This window comes from Pelobates fuscus, chromosome 4, assembly GCF_036172605.1.
Source record: "Pelobates fuscus isolate aPelFus1 chromosome 4, aPelFus1.pri, whole genome shotgun sequence".
Lineage (NCBI taxonomy): Eukaryota > Metazoa > Chordata > Amphibia > Anura > Pelobatidae > Pelobates > Pelobates fuscus.
In genome coordinates, this window is record NC_086320.1 from 263842521 (window position 1) to 263860901 (window position 18381).

Consider the following 18381-nt stretch of genomic DNA (forward strand, 5'->3'; position numbering starts at 1 on the left):
AGTATACTTTCCTGTTAGGACAATAGACAAACAATTATGTATACTAAGCTTGCCAAGATGAAATTCCTTTTTTAAATGTTTTATTCCCTTTCACTGATATTATGTATATATGCAAAATCTTAATGTGTATGTGCTCTCAGTTTTGACTGTTTCTTCTCTATTGCAATCACTGTGATACATTCACTATTCCAGCCTCTGACTGGTACATTTGAAAATACCTTTTGGAGGATATTGGTTCTTTGTATAATAATATCATGGCAGTACATCTATCTTCCGTTTATCCCTTTCTGTCTGCTACCACAACAGTGTATATACACACCGCAGTGGTAAGCAGATCCCCAGTTTTTTCCTTCCATGCTTTAATAAAAGCTATTCAGTAAATTAAGTAACCCCCACACACTACAGCCTCTATTCCCCCATCATACACAACAGATTATATTCTCCCATCATACACTACAGCCCCTATTGCTCAATCATACACTACAGTCTCTATTACCCCATCATACACTATAACCTCTATTCCCCTATTATACACTACAACCCCTATTGGTCTCCAATACACAATACAGTCTACATCTACATACTTTGGGTTTGTTTTGTATTTAAGCACAATTTGTGACGTCATACATCTTGTTTTGCAGGCAGAAGGTACCAGACTACAGAGGGAAATGCGAGGATATCTGGCTGCAATTAAAGGTATATTGAAAGATATATTTTTTTGATTTTCATCTTACACACTGCAGTGTAAAAATGTTGCACAGATAATGCATGTTTACTTGGAAAGGATTGTAAAGCATAACGCAAATTAAGCTTCCAGAAATCACATAAAATGGTGTGACAGCTTGTTCCATGTTGTTAACGAAGGAAGAAATCATCTGTTTACCTAATCAATGTGAATTAAATTAGTATGAAGAATACATTACAAATGCATCAAAGATTTTAAGAAATTATTCACTTAATTGAGCAAATGGACACTGTTAATCAGATTAATGCACATATCAGTGGGAACACTAGATTCAGATCAGGATCAACCATAAGGCGACCTTAAGGCCCTGGGGTTGGAAAAGGGCCCCTGGAACCATGAATTTGATTGGTCTCATTAACCATCGCCATGTGAAGAATGAAGGGAAGGGGGGGGGGGGGGAGCTGGAAACCTGCCTAGTACTCTGAGATTTTAATATTTCTTTGTCTAGGAAAACTGTCTCAGTACATATAACAGGCAAGTTAGCCTGACAATCGTAATGTTAGAAATATATGAAACATACCTTTTTTTTTTCTTAATTAGAGTTTAGATTTACTAATGAAATAGATCATATTACATTATAGTTCCTAAAGAATGTAAGGTCATTTTGTGACTGTAAATGATATTATAAGTGATGCAAAGCCCTAACAGCAAGATTATTTATAGTATTAGTAGAATAATGCAAAAAAATTCTATTGACCTTGTTTATATGCTTCCAAAAACAGAACAATAGGGAATAGGACCACATTGAATTGGACTATATTTCTCTTTAGAAATCATTTTTCTACTCAGATTAAATATTGTTACTGCTAGGTGGTGTGTTATTATCTAGATTACCAAAAGGTCAAGGATACATATAAGCCAAACAAGAGAATTATAGGGATTTACCGAAGGACGAGCTATTACGTTTTTGTCTGTTCTCAGAGTTTTCATAATCTTTGGGGTTTTTTATGCATTTGCTTAGGTTCTTTCTAAACTAAAATGGTTATACAGACCTAGACCCCATGCTCACTGTGCCTAAAAGGGTTTCATCTACACCTCACTGACAAGGCCCAGAGAAGACTGAAAGATAATCTAGTGTTGTTGTATCTTTCATGCAGAGGGAACTTGCCAACATTTCAGATCTGGACTACAATTATATCCTTTTCTTCTTTTTAAGTTCACACTGGCCGCCAATTTAAACCCACTCCTTTAAGAATTGCTATCATCTACTTGGCCCTAACTCCCCATCCAACTATCGTCCTATCTCGCTACTGCCTTTTGCATCCAAGATCCTTGAAAGAATTGTGTATGCGAGATTGACAGACTTCCTCAAGTCCAACTCTCTGCTAGACCCGCTTCAGTCTGGTTCCGCGCTAAGTACTCTGTGGAAATGACACTGACCAAAGTATCAAATGATCTACTCGCTGCAAAATCTCGTGGTCACTATTCTATCCTAATTCTCCTTGACCTATCTGCGGCTTTTGACACTGTTGATCATCAACAGCTTCTTCTGATCCTCCGCAATATCGGTCTACAAGATATTGCTCTCTCCTGGTGCTCCTCCTACCTCTCCCAGCGCTCTTTCAGTGTTTCTTTCTCTTGCTCTGCTTCTTCTCCCCAACTCCTCTCTGTTGGTCTCCCCCAAGGTCCAGTCCTTGGTCCCCTACTGTTCTCCATCTATACTGCCTCCCTTGGTAAACGCATTAGCTCCTTTGGCTTCCAATATCATTTCTATGCAGATGACACGCAAATCTACCTGTCCTCTCCTGATCTCTCCCCATCCCTCTTGACTAGTGTCTCTGACTGCCTCTCTGTTGACTGCCTCTCTGTTGTTTCCTTAAACTAAACTTGACCAAAACTGAAATTCTGGTCTTTCCCCCCTCAAGTGTTGTTACTCCTGTGTCTGTCTCCCTCCAAGTCAACGGTGCTACCATCAGCTCCACCACGCAGGCTCGCTGCCTAGGTGTTCTCTTTGACTCCAACCTCTCCTTCAAGCCCCATGTTCAATCTATCACCAAATCCTGTCATTTCCACCTCAAAAACATTGCACGCATCTGCCCCTACTTAACCCCAGATGCGACTAAGGTGTTGGTCCATTCCACTATCCTTTCTGGCCTTGACTACTGTAATCCGCTTCCATGCTCCCAACTTGCGCCGTTACAGTCCATAATGGCTGCGGCAGCGAGGCTCATCTTCCTGTCCACCCGCACCTCTCATGCCTCACCCTTTTGTCAGTCCCTACATTGGCTTCCTATAAAATATAGAGCTCAATTTAAAATTCTGGTTCTTGCTTTCAAATCTCTACATAATGCTGCTCCCACCTATCTATCCTCCCTTATACACAAGTATGTCCCGTCTAGGACCTTACGATCTGCTGAAGACTTATGTCTATCTTCTGTCCGTACTCCCACCTCTGATGCTCGCCTTCAAGATTTCTCGAGGGCTGCACTGTTCCTGTGGAACTCGCTTCCCTCCTCCGTTAGAGGCTCACCCAGTCTCCACTACTTAAAAAAATCGTTAAAAACCCACTTCTTCATAAAAGCGTATCAATTAAACTGTTAATAGCTCCTGACTGATTGCTCTTCTGCAACTGTCACTAGTCTAATACTATCCTTACCTTTTTGTGTCATTTTACCCCACTCCCTCTAGCATGTAAGTTCATTGAGCAAGGCCCTCAACCCCTCTGTTCCTGTGTGTCCAACTTTTCTGGTTACAACTACATGTCAGTTTGTCCACCCATTGTAAAGCGCTGCGGAATTTGATGGCGCTATATAAATATCATAATAATAATAATAATAATAATAATAATATGCAAATGGTATAGGTTAACTTTATAATGGAACAAGTGAGCACAGACTATTTGTGACGGGAGCAGTGATTTACTTAATGGCAAGCATTGTTTCTCTAAGCATGTGTCTGTTCTCAGAGTTCTCATATTCTTGACTTTTGCTTTCACACTTATTGTTTCGTTAGGAGATAGTGGACCATACATTGTAAATGTAGGGTTGTTTTATGTTGACTGACAAATTTATTTTTGAGCGTCAACTTAATATTGTAGAATGTAATAATATTGTAGGGTAAACTTTTCAAATTATTTAATATTTTGGGATAAACTTTTAAAATGTTTTGATATTATGAAAAATATTTACATTTTGTGATATTTTTATATTATAATGTGTTGAAATAAAATCATTTGGAAAGCTTATCCAACAATATTAAAACTTGAGGCCTATGTTAGATTGTGTTATGGCAACATAAATAAGATACACATTTTGTAAATGAGTGGTAACTAGTAACAAATTTGCAAGTACACAAAAAGTAAGGCATTTATATAAAATATTACACAAATAAATGTTACTTATTTATTCTTTATTTTGCATTTTTAAATAAGTAACACAAATATTAATAGTACACATCAGTTTTTACAAACAGGAATACAACATTTGATGACATCATGTACTGCGTACAAAATAATAACTACTATCGTGCATCCTACATTAGTGTGGTATTCGAATAGCATTCTTAGAAATCACAGCACATTTATTTCAAATTACATATAGCAGCATTGATAGATAGGTTAGCTAAAGCAGTTATAAAGGGAATATAGTGGAACCTCAGAAATCGAACGGTCCCTTACCCAAACAATTCGGTAGTCGAACAAAAAACCATGCCACCAACATTTTCAACTATAAAGCTATGTCTCCCTTAAGACACATTTGAAATGCCAGAATTTCCTATCCCCATCCAACCTATAATATCTTCTCCTTTCCACATATGCCGTCAACTCTCATCATAACAGGTAAAGTGAAGTTACATTTTCTTTTCATTTACTGTACACTGGGTTTATTATTATTTTTTCTATATGAATGTATGCATGTAAGGCATTATTAAACCATACCATTTGTGTTAAAATGCTGTAATTGTGGGGGTCTGGAACAGATAAATCACATTTACATTAATTCTTATGGGAAATGTTTATTCGGTTCTCGAATTCGAACAGCCTTCTGAAACGGATTAAGTTTGAGTTCTGAGGTTCAACTAGGTATAAAGTTAAAGTTAATTGAGTAAGGACCTGTCTCCTCCTAAACCACAGTAACAAAAAGGTGTAACAAATGTGAAGAAAGTATGTAGATCTGTTCATGCAAACTAACTCTTTCGGTAGGAAAGACATCCAGAAAAGTATAGTATAGTATAGAAAAGTATAGATGAGGGCTTATGGTGCAGCTATCTATATCCATCTGTGCCTGTTGTATGTTGTGCACAGAATGCACACATTACAGGATTAAAGGAACACTCCAAGCAGCATAACCACCACAGCTCACTGTAGTGGGCACAGTGCCAAGAGTTCCCTGGTACATGCCCAAGTATAAGGAGTCAAACAGTTTGGATCATTGTCTCTCTGCCCACACTTATCCAGTCTGAAGGATATTCTGATGCCCTTGCTTACTCTTGGCATACAGCTTGATGTCGTCCATGTAGAGTAGGTGGCTGATGGTAGGATATTATCCATATCCACTCTTCATGATATTCTGGCTGAGGCATTTGAGGACTATGTAGAACAGCATCAGGGGTAGCACATCACCTTGGTTTATGCCACATTTGATATTCACTTGTGTAAATGTTCTTGAAATTGGCTTCTAGAGTTCTTTACTTGCCCAACAAGTTCTTGAAAAAGGCTCTTAGTGTCTTGTTGACCTTGCAAGCATTCTAGTTTCCATGTGTGTGGCATTGTGGCTTTATTTTAGTCAAGCCAGGCTGTGCACAGATTAGTTTGGCTGTTCTTCAAATCCCATGTGACTGGTTTGTAAACAAACAGCTGTTTTTTGAGCTTCTGGTGTTGTTTCCATACCCTGCTTTGTACTCCTCAATTATAGACTTATATGCCCATTGATCTGGGAGGCTAAACTGCTTGACAGGACCTTTCATTTTATGGGGAGACCGATGATTGGTCAATAGATGTATGGAGTTGTTTCCTTGTGATGGTACTTCATGACAAGTATTGTTTTGCCTTGTGGGAGCCTGTTCCTAGTAGCCAGTTCATTTGTGCTAATTGGCATTCATGCAGCATTGTTTGTTTCTTTTTTCAGTAGGTGGGAATCGTGTTATGTCCTGACCAACTCTTCATGTGGACTATTAGTTGTTGGAGTGATTGGTTCTGGTTCTAAAATCAAGTAGTGGTTGTCTTTCAGGTCTAGTAGATACTAGGCCTTCGTGTTATGTGATGCTTCTTTATGGGTGGGTCTTGGGTGGCTTGTGCCATTATGCTACAACTGTAGTTAAACCCTGGATGGTTGTTAATAGATAGGGCATTTAAGCCTCTGCTTCTCTGGTGTATCTGCTCAGTCTGTTTGCCACTGCTGTCACTAGTGCTAAGCGGCTTCCAGTGCTTCCAATACGGGTATACTCTTGTATTTCATCAGTAACCAGGATCTATCCTTGATCTTTCCACCTCTGTAAGATGAACCAGCTTACTGGCTTCCAATTTTAGTCTCTGTGGGCAGTGTTGTTTCTTCTTCAGCCTCACCTTGTAGTCAAGCTTGTTACCACTACTGCTGTGGCACAGCGGCGTACATACCACGGTCGCAGGGGTTGCAGCTGCGACCGGGCCCGCCACTCCAGGGTGCCCGGCTCCCCTGCAGACCCCTGTGACCGGGTATCTGCTGCCATCATCTTCTGAGGCCCCGGCCCATGCGGCAAACCGCCGGGGCCGCAGTCCAAGGGGTCCATCTGGTGGCCCATGCTGTCAGGGCCACCCGATGGATGTGGATTGTCAGGGGGCCCGGTTAGCACTGGGCACTTTAACAGCGCGACCGGGCCCCCTGTGATGAGATCGCAAGCTGGGAGGAAGTGACCGCACGTCGCTCCTCCCAGCTAACACTGAGAGCCGCGCGAGAGGAAGCAGAGGGAGTCAGAGTGGGAACTCTGACTCCCATCCACCTGAGCCACCACTGGACCCCAGGGAAAGTCACCCTCCTGCATCTTAAAGGTAGGAAACAGGAGGGTGACTTAAACATTTTGTGTGTGTGTGTGTTTTTATGTATGTGTGTCTGTCTGTATGTGTGTGCCTGTCTGTCTGTATGTATGTGTGTCTGTCTGTATGTATGTGTGTCTGTCTGTATGTATGTGTGTCTGTCTGTGTGTGTGTGCCTGCCTGTTTGTATGTATGTCTTTGTATGTATGTGTGTGTGTGTGTGCCTGTCTGTGTATGTATGTGTGTCTGTCTGCCTGTGTGTGTGTGTGTCTGTCTATATGTGTGTGTCTGTCTGTCTGTATGTGTCTGCCTGTGTGTATGTGTGCCTGTCTGTTTTTTTATGTATGTGTCTTTGTATGTATGTGTGCCTCTCTGTTTGTATGTATGTGTATGTGTGCCTGTCTGTGTGTATGTATGTATGTGTGTGTATCTCTATGTGTGCCTGTCTGTCTGTATGTGTGTATGTGTGTCTGTATGTGTGCCTGTCTGTTTGTATGTATGTGTCTGTATGTGTGCCTCTCTGTTTGTATGTATGTGTCTGTGTGCCTGTCTGTGTGTCTGTATGTATGTGTCTGTGTGTGTCTGTCTGTATGTATATATGTGTGCCTGTCTGTATGTATGTGTCTATGTGTATATGTGTGTGTATCTATGTATGTGTGAGTGTGTGTTTGTGTATGTCCGGGGGGGAATAGGAAGGGCCACGGATCATTTTCGCTCCGGGGCCCCATGGTTTGTGTGTACGCAACTGCTGTGCCATATATACGCTTGTTGGTCTCTGTGACAGTGTTGGTTGGGATTGTTGATGGTGCCTCATTAACCACTGCCAGTATACTGTCTGGTGACAAATGTCCAGTGATCTTTGGTAGTCAAGTCTGATGTTCCGGTTTTCTATGATATTTTTTCTTAAATCTGTTATGCCAACTTGGGGCACAGACACAGTTTGGCAACCTTCTGTGGGTATAGTAATTTCTTCCTTTTCATGGCTCATGTACGATGTTTGATTTGTGTTACTCTCATATTATTGAGGCAAGCAGGTGTATATTGTTAGTGCTCTCATCTAGTGACAATAACTGGTCAGGTGGTCTGACTGTGATTTAAACCAGGATATCTTCATTCTGATGCAGTGGAAAAAAATAAATAAAAATGTATATATATATATATGTGGATTTGCACCATCTCTGTCAAAGATGCATCATTCCAGGGCCTTATTTAACTGTGAGAAAGTCCCACGAGGAAGGATTACCTAAATAAGTGGTTAATTTCATAAGAGCAGGCATTATTAGGTTACTAGGAAACGACCTGCCAGAAATGGGGTTCATTGGCTCTGTGACAGGTTATGCCGGCTGTGGTGTTATGGCAGTTTAGAGAGATATTATATACATACATATACAGGTGGTCCTCACTTTATGATCTGTTTTATGATGGTTCGCACTTACAACCAGCTCTCTTGCGTGGGGATTCAAGAGATTCCCCACTTTAGAGAGCTGGTCTATATTCGGGAAAGTTTTCCAAAACATAGATTTGCAGGATTCCCTGCGCTAGTGAACTGGTCTATGTTCAGGGGAATTCCCCCGAACGTAGACCTGCTCTCTTGCACATGCTCGCTAGCGCATCAGAACGGAACCCAGTCAGTAAGTGAGGAGTGTCTGTATACACATATATATATATATATATATATATATACATATATATACATATATATATATATATATATATATATATATATATATATATATATATATATACCTATCTCTATCAAGAAGAGGCGTACTCCAGAGGCCTCAAATAAAGATATGGATAAAAGTCTCACTAAGATTGGAACGTCAATTGTATTATGCACTAGCTGTATAATATATGTATATTATATAGCTAGCATATATATATATATATATATATATAGCATGTACTTTACTTTCAATACAAATCCTTGAGTGTGACCCTCTTCTTGGTAGATGGAACACACACACTTTGAACTTAACCTGAAACCAAAAATGCTTGAAATTCCCCCTCCAATATTTTCTCTTGCGATTTTATATAAAAACTATTTTAGTTAGAAATAGCAGCATATATGGATCTGCAGTTCTTCCATTCCTACTAATAGATCTAGCTGCCAAACACCAGTGTTTCACTCTGTCTGCATACAAATTATTTATTAGATGTGAAATCACATCTGCCAGCTGACCCAAACTCTTCCACGTGATGACAATCGTGTTTCGCTTTTCTTTTATTGCTGATAGCATGGTTCTATCACATGTATTATTTCTAGTCCGGATCACTAAACAGAAGTCCTTTAATTCTTCTTTAATATACAAAAACACAAAACGTTGCAGGTAGCATCCTTTTAAAAATGTATTACAATCACTCAACTAATTATCAAGCACATTTAACAATACTCTCTACATAATTATTTTTCTTGCAGGACTAAGGGCTAATAAAAGCCTACGTGTTTAAACAGGAATATTCATAGTATGTAGTGTATACATTGGAACAAGCAGCTCAATATGAGAGTATAAATATATATATTTGTTTTATTATGCTAGTATTTATTGTGAGTCAGGGCATTCAATATTTATATGCTGCTGTGTACAATTATAGAACTTTAGTACGCTGGCAAGTACAATGCATGCCCAAAGCCTTTTAATAATTTCTGCCTGATTTGCATCTTGTGCAAGTAAATACAAGTTTATTCTCTATATTGTAAACCACAGTACAGTATTTTTAAACCAGCCTGCAACGTGAAGACTAAATGAATCAGTTTGGAAAATATATTTACTTAAATAAGATTTTCCTAATCTGTGCTGTCTAGTCTAACAGTCCATTCTTTAGCAGAAAAAAACACATTACATAAAATAGATGCTAGAACCTTTGCAAAATAAATATGTAAAATACTGCTTGACCTTTGGTGTAAACATTATGGAGACAGTTTGATTATGTTGTTAAATTGCAGTAATGTTACGCATTGAAATTGTATTAAACTATTTTTACATATTGTATGGTTATCAGGTATGCAGGAGGCTTCTTTAAAACTTACTGAATCTTTGCATGAAGTTTATGAACCTGAATGGTATGGAAGAGATGATGTCAAAATTGTGGGGGAGGTAAGTAATACACTCCAACAAGAAAATATTAAAAATATTAAACATCACTTGTGTATTAAATAGGTTACACTATTTTGTTTTTAAAATATTTTAGCAAACAGATTTATTGTAAGTGAAAAACCCTAAAATAAGAGAAGCATTCTTGTGAGTTTCCATCCCAAAACACATATGTGTGTCACAGAACATTGATATATGTATGTATGTATACCATCAACTGAGTATGAAGTTCATTTGATGCCGGTGGTACATGAAATGCAATAAATCAATGGATCCAGCTTCTTAAGCAATGACTGGGTTGAAAAATTCAGAAAAAAAAGCCCAGTTAAGAAGAAGAAAGAAAAACTTCAGAGAAAGAGTTAACTCAGTTGGAATTCATATTACATATTAAGCATATTAAGCCTGAATAACTAAAATGATTCAATATTATACTGCATGCAAATCTGTGTCTACGGCAACTTTTCACACATTAAGAGCAACAGTGAGGTACCGGCTGTCACTACTCAAAACCAGTTAATAAGTAGCACCTAATGGCTCCTGTTATTTTCTATGAAAGAGGCTAACCAGTATTTCGCTATCGCTACTCAACACCAACTGCCTGCCACTAACCTCCCAAAAACGTAATACCAACCACTTGACCCGGTGGAAAGTGGTTAATGAGAACAAAATTCCTATACATCCTATTGAAACAAAAATTCTTGTTCCAACCCTGTCACCATGTTTTACGGTTTACCTGCCTGTTGCTACATACTACACAGGATAAACCTGCTTGCTTAACCAGCAAGCTGCTAATAGAAGAGTTGTTGGTATCGGTGGTAGCAGCTTTTATTACCAATAGGCTGAAACATTTTTTGCAAACAGGCTACAAGATACAGGCTCTTCGGAGTGACAGCTATTTATTTAATAGAGGACCACTCCACAGGTAAAATTATAAAGAAAATAAAAATCACTGTTTAGTAGATATACCCCCAAGGAATATGTGCATGTATTTTACATACATGTAGTCATTTGTGGTATATGTTAAAAGAGCTTGCAAAAGCTGCAATATGTATGGACTGCAGCCTTTGAATGCTTCCCAATTTCCCCTGGAAAATATATAACAGATATATATATCAGAGGCTTCTTATCGTGAATGCATGCACACGCACTAAATTCTGACCTGACGTCTAAAAAGCAGATATGGTGGGGGGAGGGAGGGAGGCAGGCACGCTTAAGTGGATGCGGGAAGAAACCTCCCTGGCTATTTGGGGTAGTTCATTATTTAATAATAAAAATGCAGATTTCTCATATACTTTGGCACTTTATCAAGTTCTTTTTTTTGTAATGGGGTACTCCTCACCCATAATGCACTTCAGCAAGTGCTTTATTGTTGAGGAGTGGTCATTTAATTATTTTATTGCTTTGACAGATCCTTTCACATGTTCTGTTAACTTTATTTTCTTACAGAAATGTGATGTACTTTGGGAAGATTTTCATCAGAAACTTGTGGATGGAGCCTTGTTAACACTCGATACATATTTAGGTCAATTTCCCGACATAAAGGTATGTTATATAGAAGTATAATTAGCTGTTTTGTTTTTTTTTTAATTATGGAAATAGTGAAAAATGTTCCATTTATTTGTTGTACTTTATTTTAACTATAATTTTATAAAGGGCATTTTGGTATGCTATGTTACTATTTTATGTATTTCTGATTACAGATGACTGTGATTGTGGAAAAAATAAGAGGGGATTATTTTAGTAAATGTAAAATTTTTCAAATAGGCAAATTGGAAAATAAAATATTCACAATCCACCAAAACTGAAAAATTGAGGTTAATTAAATTAAAGGGACACTATTATTCAGCCAGACCACTTCAGTTCAATGAAGTGTTCTGGGTGCCAGGTCCCTCATGTTTTAACCTTTCAGATGTAAACATAGCTGTTTCTGAGAAACTGCTATGTTTACATTGCAGGGTTAATCCAGCCTCTATAGCTGTCTTCCTGACAGCCGCTAGAGGCGCTTCTGCAACGCTGGATGCGAAAATTGCATCCAGCGTGTAGAACGTCCATAGGAAAGCATTGAGAAATGCTTTCTTATGGACTGTTTGAATGCTCGCGCGACTGTTACGGCGCATGCGCATTCCGCTCCACTTGGGAGCTGACGGCGGGGGAGGAGAGGTCACTAGCGCCGAGGGAGCCCGGCGCTGGATTAAGGTTAAGTAGCTGAATGGGTTTTAACCCCTTCAGCGCCAAGGGAGGGGGACCCTGAGAGTGGGGAGGTCCCAAGGATGATATAGTGTCAGGAAAAGGAGTTTGTTTTCCTGACACTATAGTGATCCTTTATGGTTTCATTTTAATATTTGATATGCTTTTTAAATGATTAAATATTTTAGATACACAATATTAATATATGAAAAAAGTACATAAAACTTGAAAAAAAAAAAAAATATATATATATATAAATATTTTTCAACAAATTAAATCATTATAAAGGGTTAAAGAAAATGATTAAAATAAGGTTTAATTTGCTAAAATTTAGTGTTCAGTAAAGCACCCGGCAAGCGAACCATGTTTTAAGTTCAGCTATTTTAATTTAAAAAGTGAAATTAACTTTAAATTTGGGAGGGTAGATAATGTACTATGCCTGGTGACGTCAGACACCAAATTTGCACAATATTGACATTGACCACATAGAATTCTTGTTCTGGGCTGGCTCATGGCACCTCTTTATTTTTATCTTTTACACGTTTAGCAGATAACTTCCCTGTGTACTATCTTTATGTAAGATTGCCATACTTAAGGGCACCAAATAAAGGAACTATCTGCTAAACAGTGCACTAATTTGATATACTTAAATATGGAACTCTCACATAAAAAAAGAAAAAAAATCACAAATGGGGGAGTTGTCTACAAAACAGCAGAAAGATCAAAATGAAGATCTTTCACTTGTTTAGCAGATAACTAATGTTTTGCTATCCTTATGTGGGATTTAAGGATACCAAATTAGGAGCCAGCTACTAAACACACTCACATTTACATGTGCACACACAACCACAGACAAACACACAGACATATATACACACACAATTACCCACATACACACAATTATTCATACATACATTTTTTTTTATAAACGTAATTTTTTATTAGGTTTTTTTTTTCATACATAGTTACTTTGGTATGACAATTGTACAGTACATTGTGCATAAATTAGTGGGATCCGAGTATACATACTCTTTTTTTTAAGTTTAGCCAGTGGTTGGATCTGAAATAACTGTGCTCACCCTGCACAGGTCCCATGTGCGCCCTCTAGAGATGCTGATGCTGGGATGTTGTCATATCCCGGTTGCCAGCACAGTAAGTATAGGGATCCCTCACCGCCTGCACTCCCCTCCAGTCCGGACAAGAATACATTGGGGCAGAGTAGGCATCCTCTTTGTGTAGGTAGGCAGGTGCCTACTCTGCCAAGTACAGTTAGCGGCATGCACCACCCAAGTATTGGTGCTTTAGGCAAAGGAAACAGGTAGGGAGAATTGCCCCTTATAGCTAAGCCAGAAAGTTCTGTGTTACACTCAGACACAAACCATCAATAGGGACATAAAGGATAGAAGGGTCCACAGGCACAGGAATATGGGTCCAAAATAGGAATTGTCCATCCAAATAGGGACACTTGGGAGGTATGATAGTTACTGTGTGGGGTTTTATTTATTATATGTTTAAATGTACCAATTTGGAAACCAAATGGCAAAATTTAGGAAAGCTGAGCCATTTTGGATACATTTTCCAAATCAGATGTTGTCTTTTAACTTGACTATTTGGATTCTAGTCTTCTACATTTTGGGGTTTAGTGAATACACCTTTTAAATGTGGATATATTTATATGTAGTCTAAATTGTACAATTGATTGTATAATTTTGAAGTAGGAGAAATAAAATGTGAGAGCAGTGTCTATTAATAAATTACACCAATCCATTAGGTGATATATTATTGTATTTGACCTGTTTATTAAAAATAAATAAATTATGTCCGCACTAACGTATTATATGTTTAACAGAGTCGAATTGCCAAGCGAAGTCGAAAACTGGTTGATTATGACAGTGCTAGGCATCACTTGGAAGCTTTACAGAACTCCAAGAGAAGAGATGAAGGAAGGATAACAAAGGTAATGAAAGTCCTCAAATATTTCTGTAGCCTGCTTGTTTCCGGCAGTCCTTTGATGCTCCCATGTGGATCTGCATGTATTGAAGGAAATGTAGGCTTCTAGCTAGAATGCTTTCTACCAGATGTTTAATACAGAAGTTAATTAGAGAAGTTACAGGTGATAGTGATGATCCATGTGGGACCCAGGCTGTTACTTTAGCTGATTACTTTCCATTAGAGCTATAATTTTTAATGAAGAAAAGCAAATGTGTATGCGTATATTTATATTATTTAAAAAGGATTTATTTTGGTAAATTGAATAAGCTAGTAGAATAAAATAATATTTTTTTTGGCTACACATCTTGTTAATGTTTTATAAAGCGCAGACTGAATGAGTTGCTGCTTGGCAGCTTGTCACATGAATGCACCGGTTGTGATGTGCCTTCAGCAGAATCAAGGTCACATTACACAGTGAGACAATGATGGGTATATTTTGACCCATGGGTAGATTCATGACCACAGATTTCAACTCTAACTAAATTTGTTGATGTAAAACTAGTGCAACTTTCTGTTTGGTAATTTGATCAGCTCTCGAAAAATGAAAAGCTAAATAAAGAAGTTTCAGGTTGAGACACAGTCCAACAGAAAATGGGATCTATTTGTAAGGAAAAATAAACATTTGGAATGCTTAATGTTTACTCGCCATGACCACCATACCTTACTAGTAAGTTGAAGGAGACTGCACTCACCAGGCTAAAACGGTTCACTGGATCAGGGGCAGGCCAGACCCCACATTGAATATGTAAAATAAAGTGATGATCCAGGCACTCAAGTAAATAGCATAACAGCAGCTTCATTGGGGCAAACACACAGCAAAGATTCCATCCGCTCGGTTCGAAACGTTGCTGTGTGTTTGCCCCAATAAAGCTACTTTATGCTATTCACTTGAGTGCTGGATCATCAAAATGGATAGAATTGTATCTGCTGAGTGTGATTCGTCAGTTGTGCTCAAATGTATAGATAATAAGGTATCTAGCAAACCTTCATGGGGTTTACTGCTATGTTGTTGGCAAAGCAGTTGAGAATTCTAACTCCTGGCATGTACCATTGGTCTCAGTTAGATGCACGCTAAACTTCTCTGCTTGGGTGAGATGGGATAGAGACATTAGGTAAGTATATATTTTAGTCTATACACTTCCTGGTGAGGCTGTGATCAGAATGTATTGATAGGATATATACCAACCTGAATTCTAAGGTTTTTAGATAAATTACTTAAAAAGCAGTGCAAATTCCCCCAGAATATAGAAGCCAAAACCTTTCACACCCACATGATTACCCACTCTCACATACACATGCCAAATTAGCCACATACTCCAGATATATAAATAGCAGCTCACACATGTAGACATACTAACTAGCTATTCGCAGGTATATAAAATACATGACTAGAAACACATACATGCACAACGAGCAACATATTCTGCACACTTTATTCTAGAGGTCACAGCAACTAGTAGCATGGCCTGTCTACAGTCTGTAACATCTTAAATTTTTCCCTCTTGACTTGTGCTCCTATCAGCAGACATCACGGATTGTGTGCAATCTTGTAAGTAGTAGTAGAAAGTACTGTTTTTCCTCTTGAATTGCTGCAAATCGGTGCTTCCTTTACCCTTTTCCAAATCAAAACTGTACCCGATGAATACGACCTCTCGTACAATGAAATGTGCTCTATATTCCATTAGCCAAAGCTTTATTTAGATGATATGGGACACTAAGCACCACAGCACTAGAGCGCACTGTAGTGGTTATGGTGAAAGAAATTTACGTGAACTCCCTCTTTTCTGTCAAGCCATTCCTGAGTGTTGTGCCACCTCCAGTACTTGCATTCTATCACTATCATTTTCCATAGATAATATGGAAGTGAAAGTCACTCATTATCTTTGCATTTTGAATGCCGAGAGAGACTCCATGTATGTCAAACTGTTTGAAAAATGTAATGGAAACTATAGGGACTGTAACCAAAGATTCCTTGCACTAAAACCACAACAATAAACTTTATAGGTTAGGGTGCTTAGAATGTCTTTTTACATTGCAGAATACAAAAAATAGTAGATGTTAAACTATCAAGCTTATAGTAACTTACATGACATGTTTGATTCTACTCTAGGCAGAAGAGGAGTTTCAAAAAGCTCAGAAGGTATTCGAAGATTTCAATACAGACCTCCAAGAGGAACTGCCTTCATTATGGTCCAGGTATAGCATAGCTTTTTATAACCTTAGTAAGCATTATGTATAATTATTTGATCATAAGAGCTGATAAAGTATGCTGGGTAAAAATTCCATATGTGGATGTTGTTTTAAATATTGAATGGTGTCTTTGGTCGTGAACAATGTAAACTAGGTCTCCATTTGCACTGCTTAGAATGGTGCACCTACAATCAGGGATCATATTAAAAACACCTCTAGTAGAATATGAGTTTCTGTGTTTGCTGATATTTTAGTTATGCAAACCTACAGCTGCTAATGGTTGAACCTAATCATAGATCCAACTTTAGAATTCTGGAATGTTTTTAATTGTGTTGATCATTTCATTCATGCATTTATAATTGCCAGCATCCTCTTGATGTTGCAATGCAACATTGCATTATTGCCAGCCTATTTTGGATAAGACTCAGGAATTGCACATCATTTAGTGCTGAAGTGTTGCAGGTTGCCTCACATTTATGAAGAGTTTGTATTCATTCATGGAAATGCTTAACTATAATTATCTCCATCTGTTTTGTTTATGCTTTCAACTGTGACTTCTCAATTATAAAGACGCATTGGTTTCTACGTAAACACGTTCCAAAACATATCAAGTTTGGAGTCAAAGTTCCACAAGGAAATCACAGGGGTAAGTCAAAACTCATTTACCAACATTACAAGTGAATTTCAAGAATTAGAATATTATAATTAACTAATATTTTAAAACTACTTCTCTGGAATTTACATGATTGAATAAAACATAAAAAAAAATATATATATATATATATATATCTATATATATATATATATATATATATATATATATATATATACATATAATCTCAACTATTTGTGTTAACTTGTTTTAAGATGATGCTCTGTATACTTTTATATTCATTTTAAAGGTTTCCCAATTGACATTATAATACTGTTCAGCCATTGCAAACAAGGAGGAGAAACAAAAACATCCCTTCAATTGCTTCATATCTCCTGTTCTCTGTACTTTTCAGTCAGCATAGAGATATGCTCTTGGGGACACCAAGGAACTGTTTCCAAAAATTGTACCACAAGCGCAACATGCTTAGACATGCTCTTGCGACACTCAGGGCACTAGGACCCTGCAGAGAGCACTGAAACAGACCTGCCAGTAAGTCTGCAAACCCTTTGGGTGAAACCAGTGACTTGATAGCATCACTGGCCTGCCCCCTTTACTCCTTCTTAAAACGCCAATGCCAGTGAGGTATGTGTGCGCCGTCTGCGGGACCGACTGGCTGACACACATTTTGTTTGGAGGTCTAGTACACATGCATGGCAATTGCTCCGCTGCGTCAATCAGCATCTCATAGAGATGCATTAACTTAGAAGTAACTCTCTGGGCTCCATAACAGATTAATCAAAGTGAAGGTGCTCGGGTGCCAGGAAGTCCTGGTGGTGGCTTATAACAGTTCATAAACGGTTTAACCCTAAAGTATCACTTTAGCACCATTTCACTCTGCACCCCCACCCCCCAACATGGGTGAAGAAAAATGAGTTGGATTCCCAACAAGGGGAAACAACTTCATGTGTGTCCAGGGGCGACCAGACCAGGGGATAACCCTTACAAAAATGTATAAAAATAGAAAAGCAGACCTGGTGGGTAAGAGAAAATAGGGCGCCCCCTAGTGAATATCCATGCATATATACAGAGGATAAAACATAACCTTTAATAAATGCTGTATAAAAAATATGCCTACAATAGGATTGCAAAAAACGAAAAGTAATAAAAAATGAAAAAATGGGAGGATATAATCAAGAGAACATGCTGGATGGGGTAAAGTATCCTAAAATAAACACCTGAAGGATACTTAGTAGTCCCCCCAACATGTATAGTATCTCTCAAGTACACTGATATCTCGATGCAATTGCAATTAAATGCAGAGGACCCTCCAGTTAGCACCCACAAATTGAAACCAAAAACCGGAATCAGAGGGGGTGAACGAAGTAGCAAAAAAATAGCATACTTGGGGGGGAACTGTAACAACAGAGGATAACAGAACGAGGTCATTGTACCATATAATTGAACACTGTCCGGGATATATACAATGTATCTGAAAAAACGATATGGTTACTAGAGCACAGCCTCAGGGGGCCAGAAAAATAGATCTGTCGTGGAGAGGGCAAACTGTGATGAACAGAATTCTCAACACATAACCCTTCGCCCCTTCCCCCCTGCTTCTAGTGTAACT

The 18381-nt window shown here is 38.3% G+C and overlaps 1 protein-coding gene across 2 annotated transcripts in view; it reads left to right on the forward strand.

Moving 5' to 3' along the window:
* Nucleotides 1-18381, forward strand: part of AMPH (amphiphysin) — a 207156-nt gene that overhangs the window by 115487 nt on the left and 73288 nt on the right. Inside the window, exons 3-9 of one of the 2 annotated variants that reach the window (XM_063452081.1) lie at nt 642-696; nt 9699-9793; nt 11237-11332; nt 13827-13934; nt 15492-15518; nt 16080-16165; nt 16730-16805. In XM_063452081.1, coding sequence (XP_063308151.1) covers nt 642-696; nt 9699-9793; nt 11237-11332; nt 13827-13934; nt 15492-15518; nt 16080-16165; nt 16730-16805 — 543 coding nt within the window. The remainder of the gene's footprint in view (nt 1-641; nt 697-9698; nt 9794-11236; nt 11333-13826; nt 13935-15491; nt 15519-16079; nt 16166-16729; nt 16806-18381) is intronic. The other variant, XM_063452082.1, reaches the window with a different exon arrangement.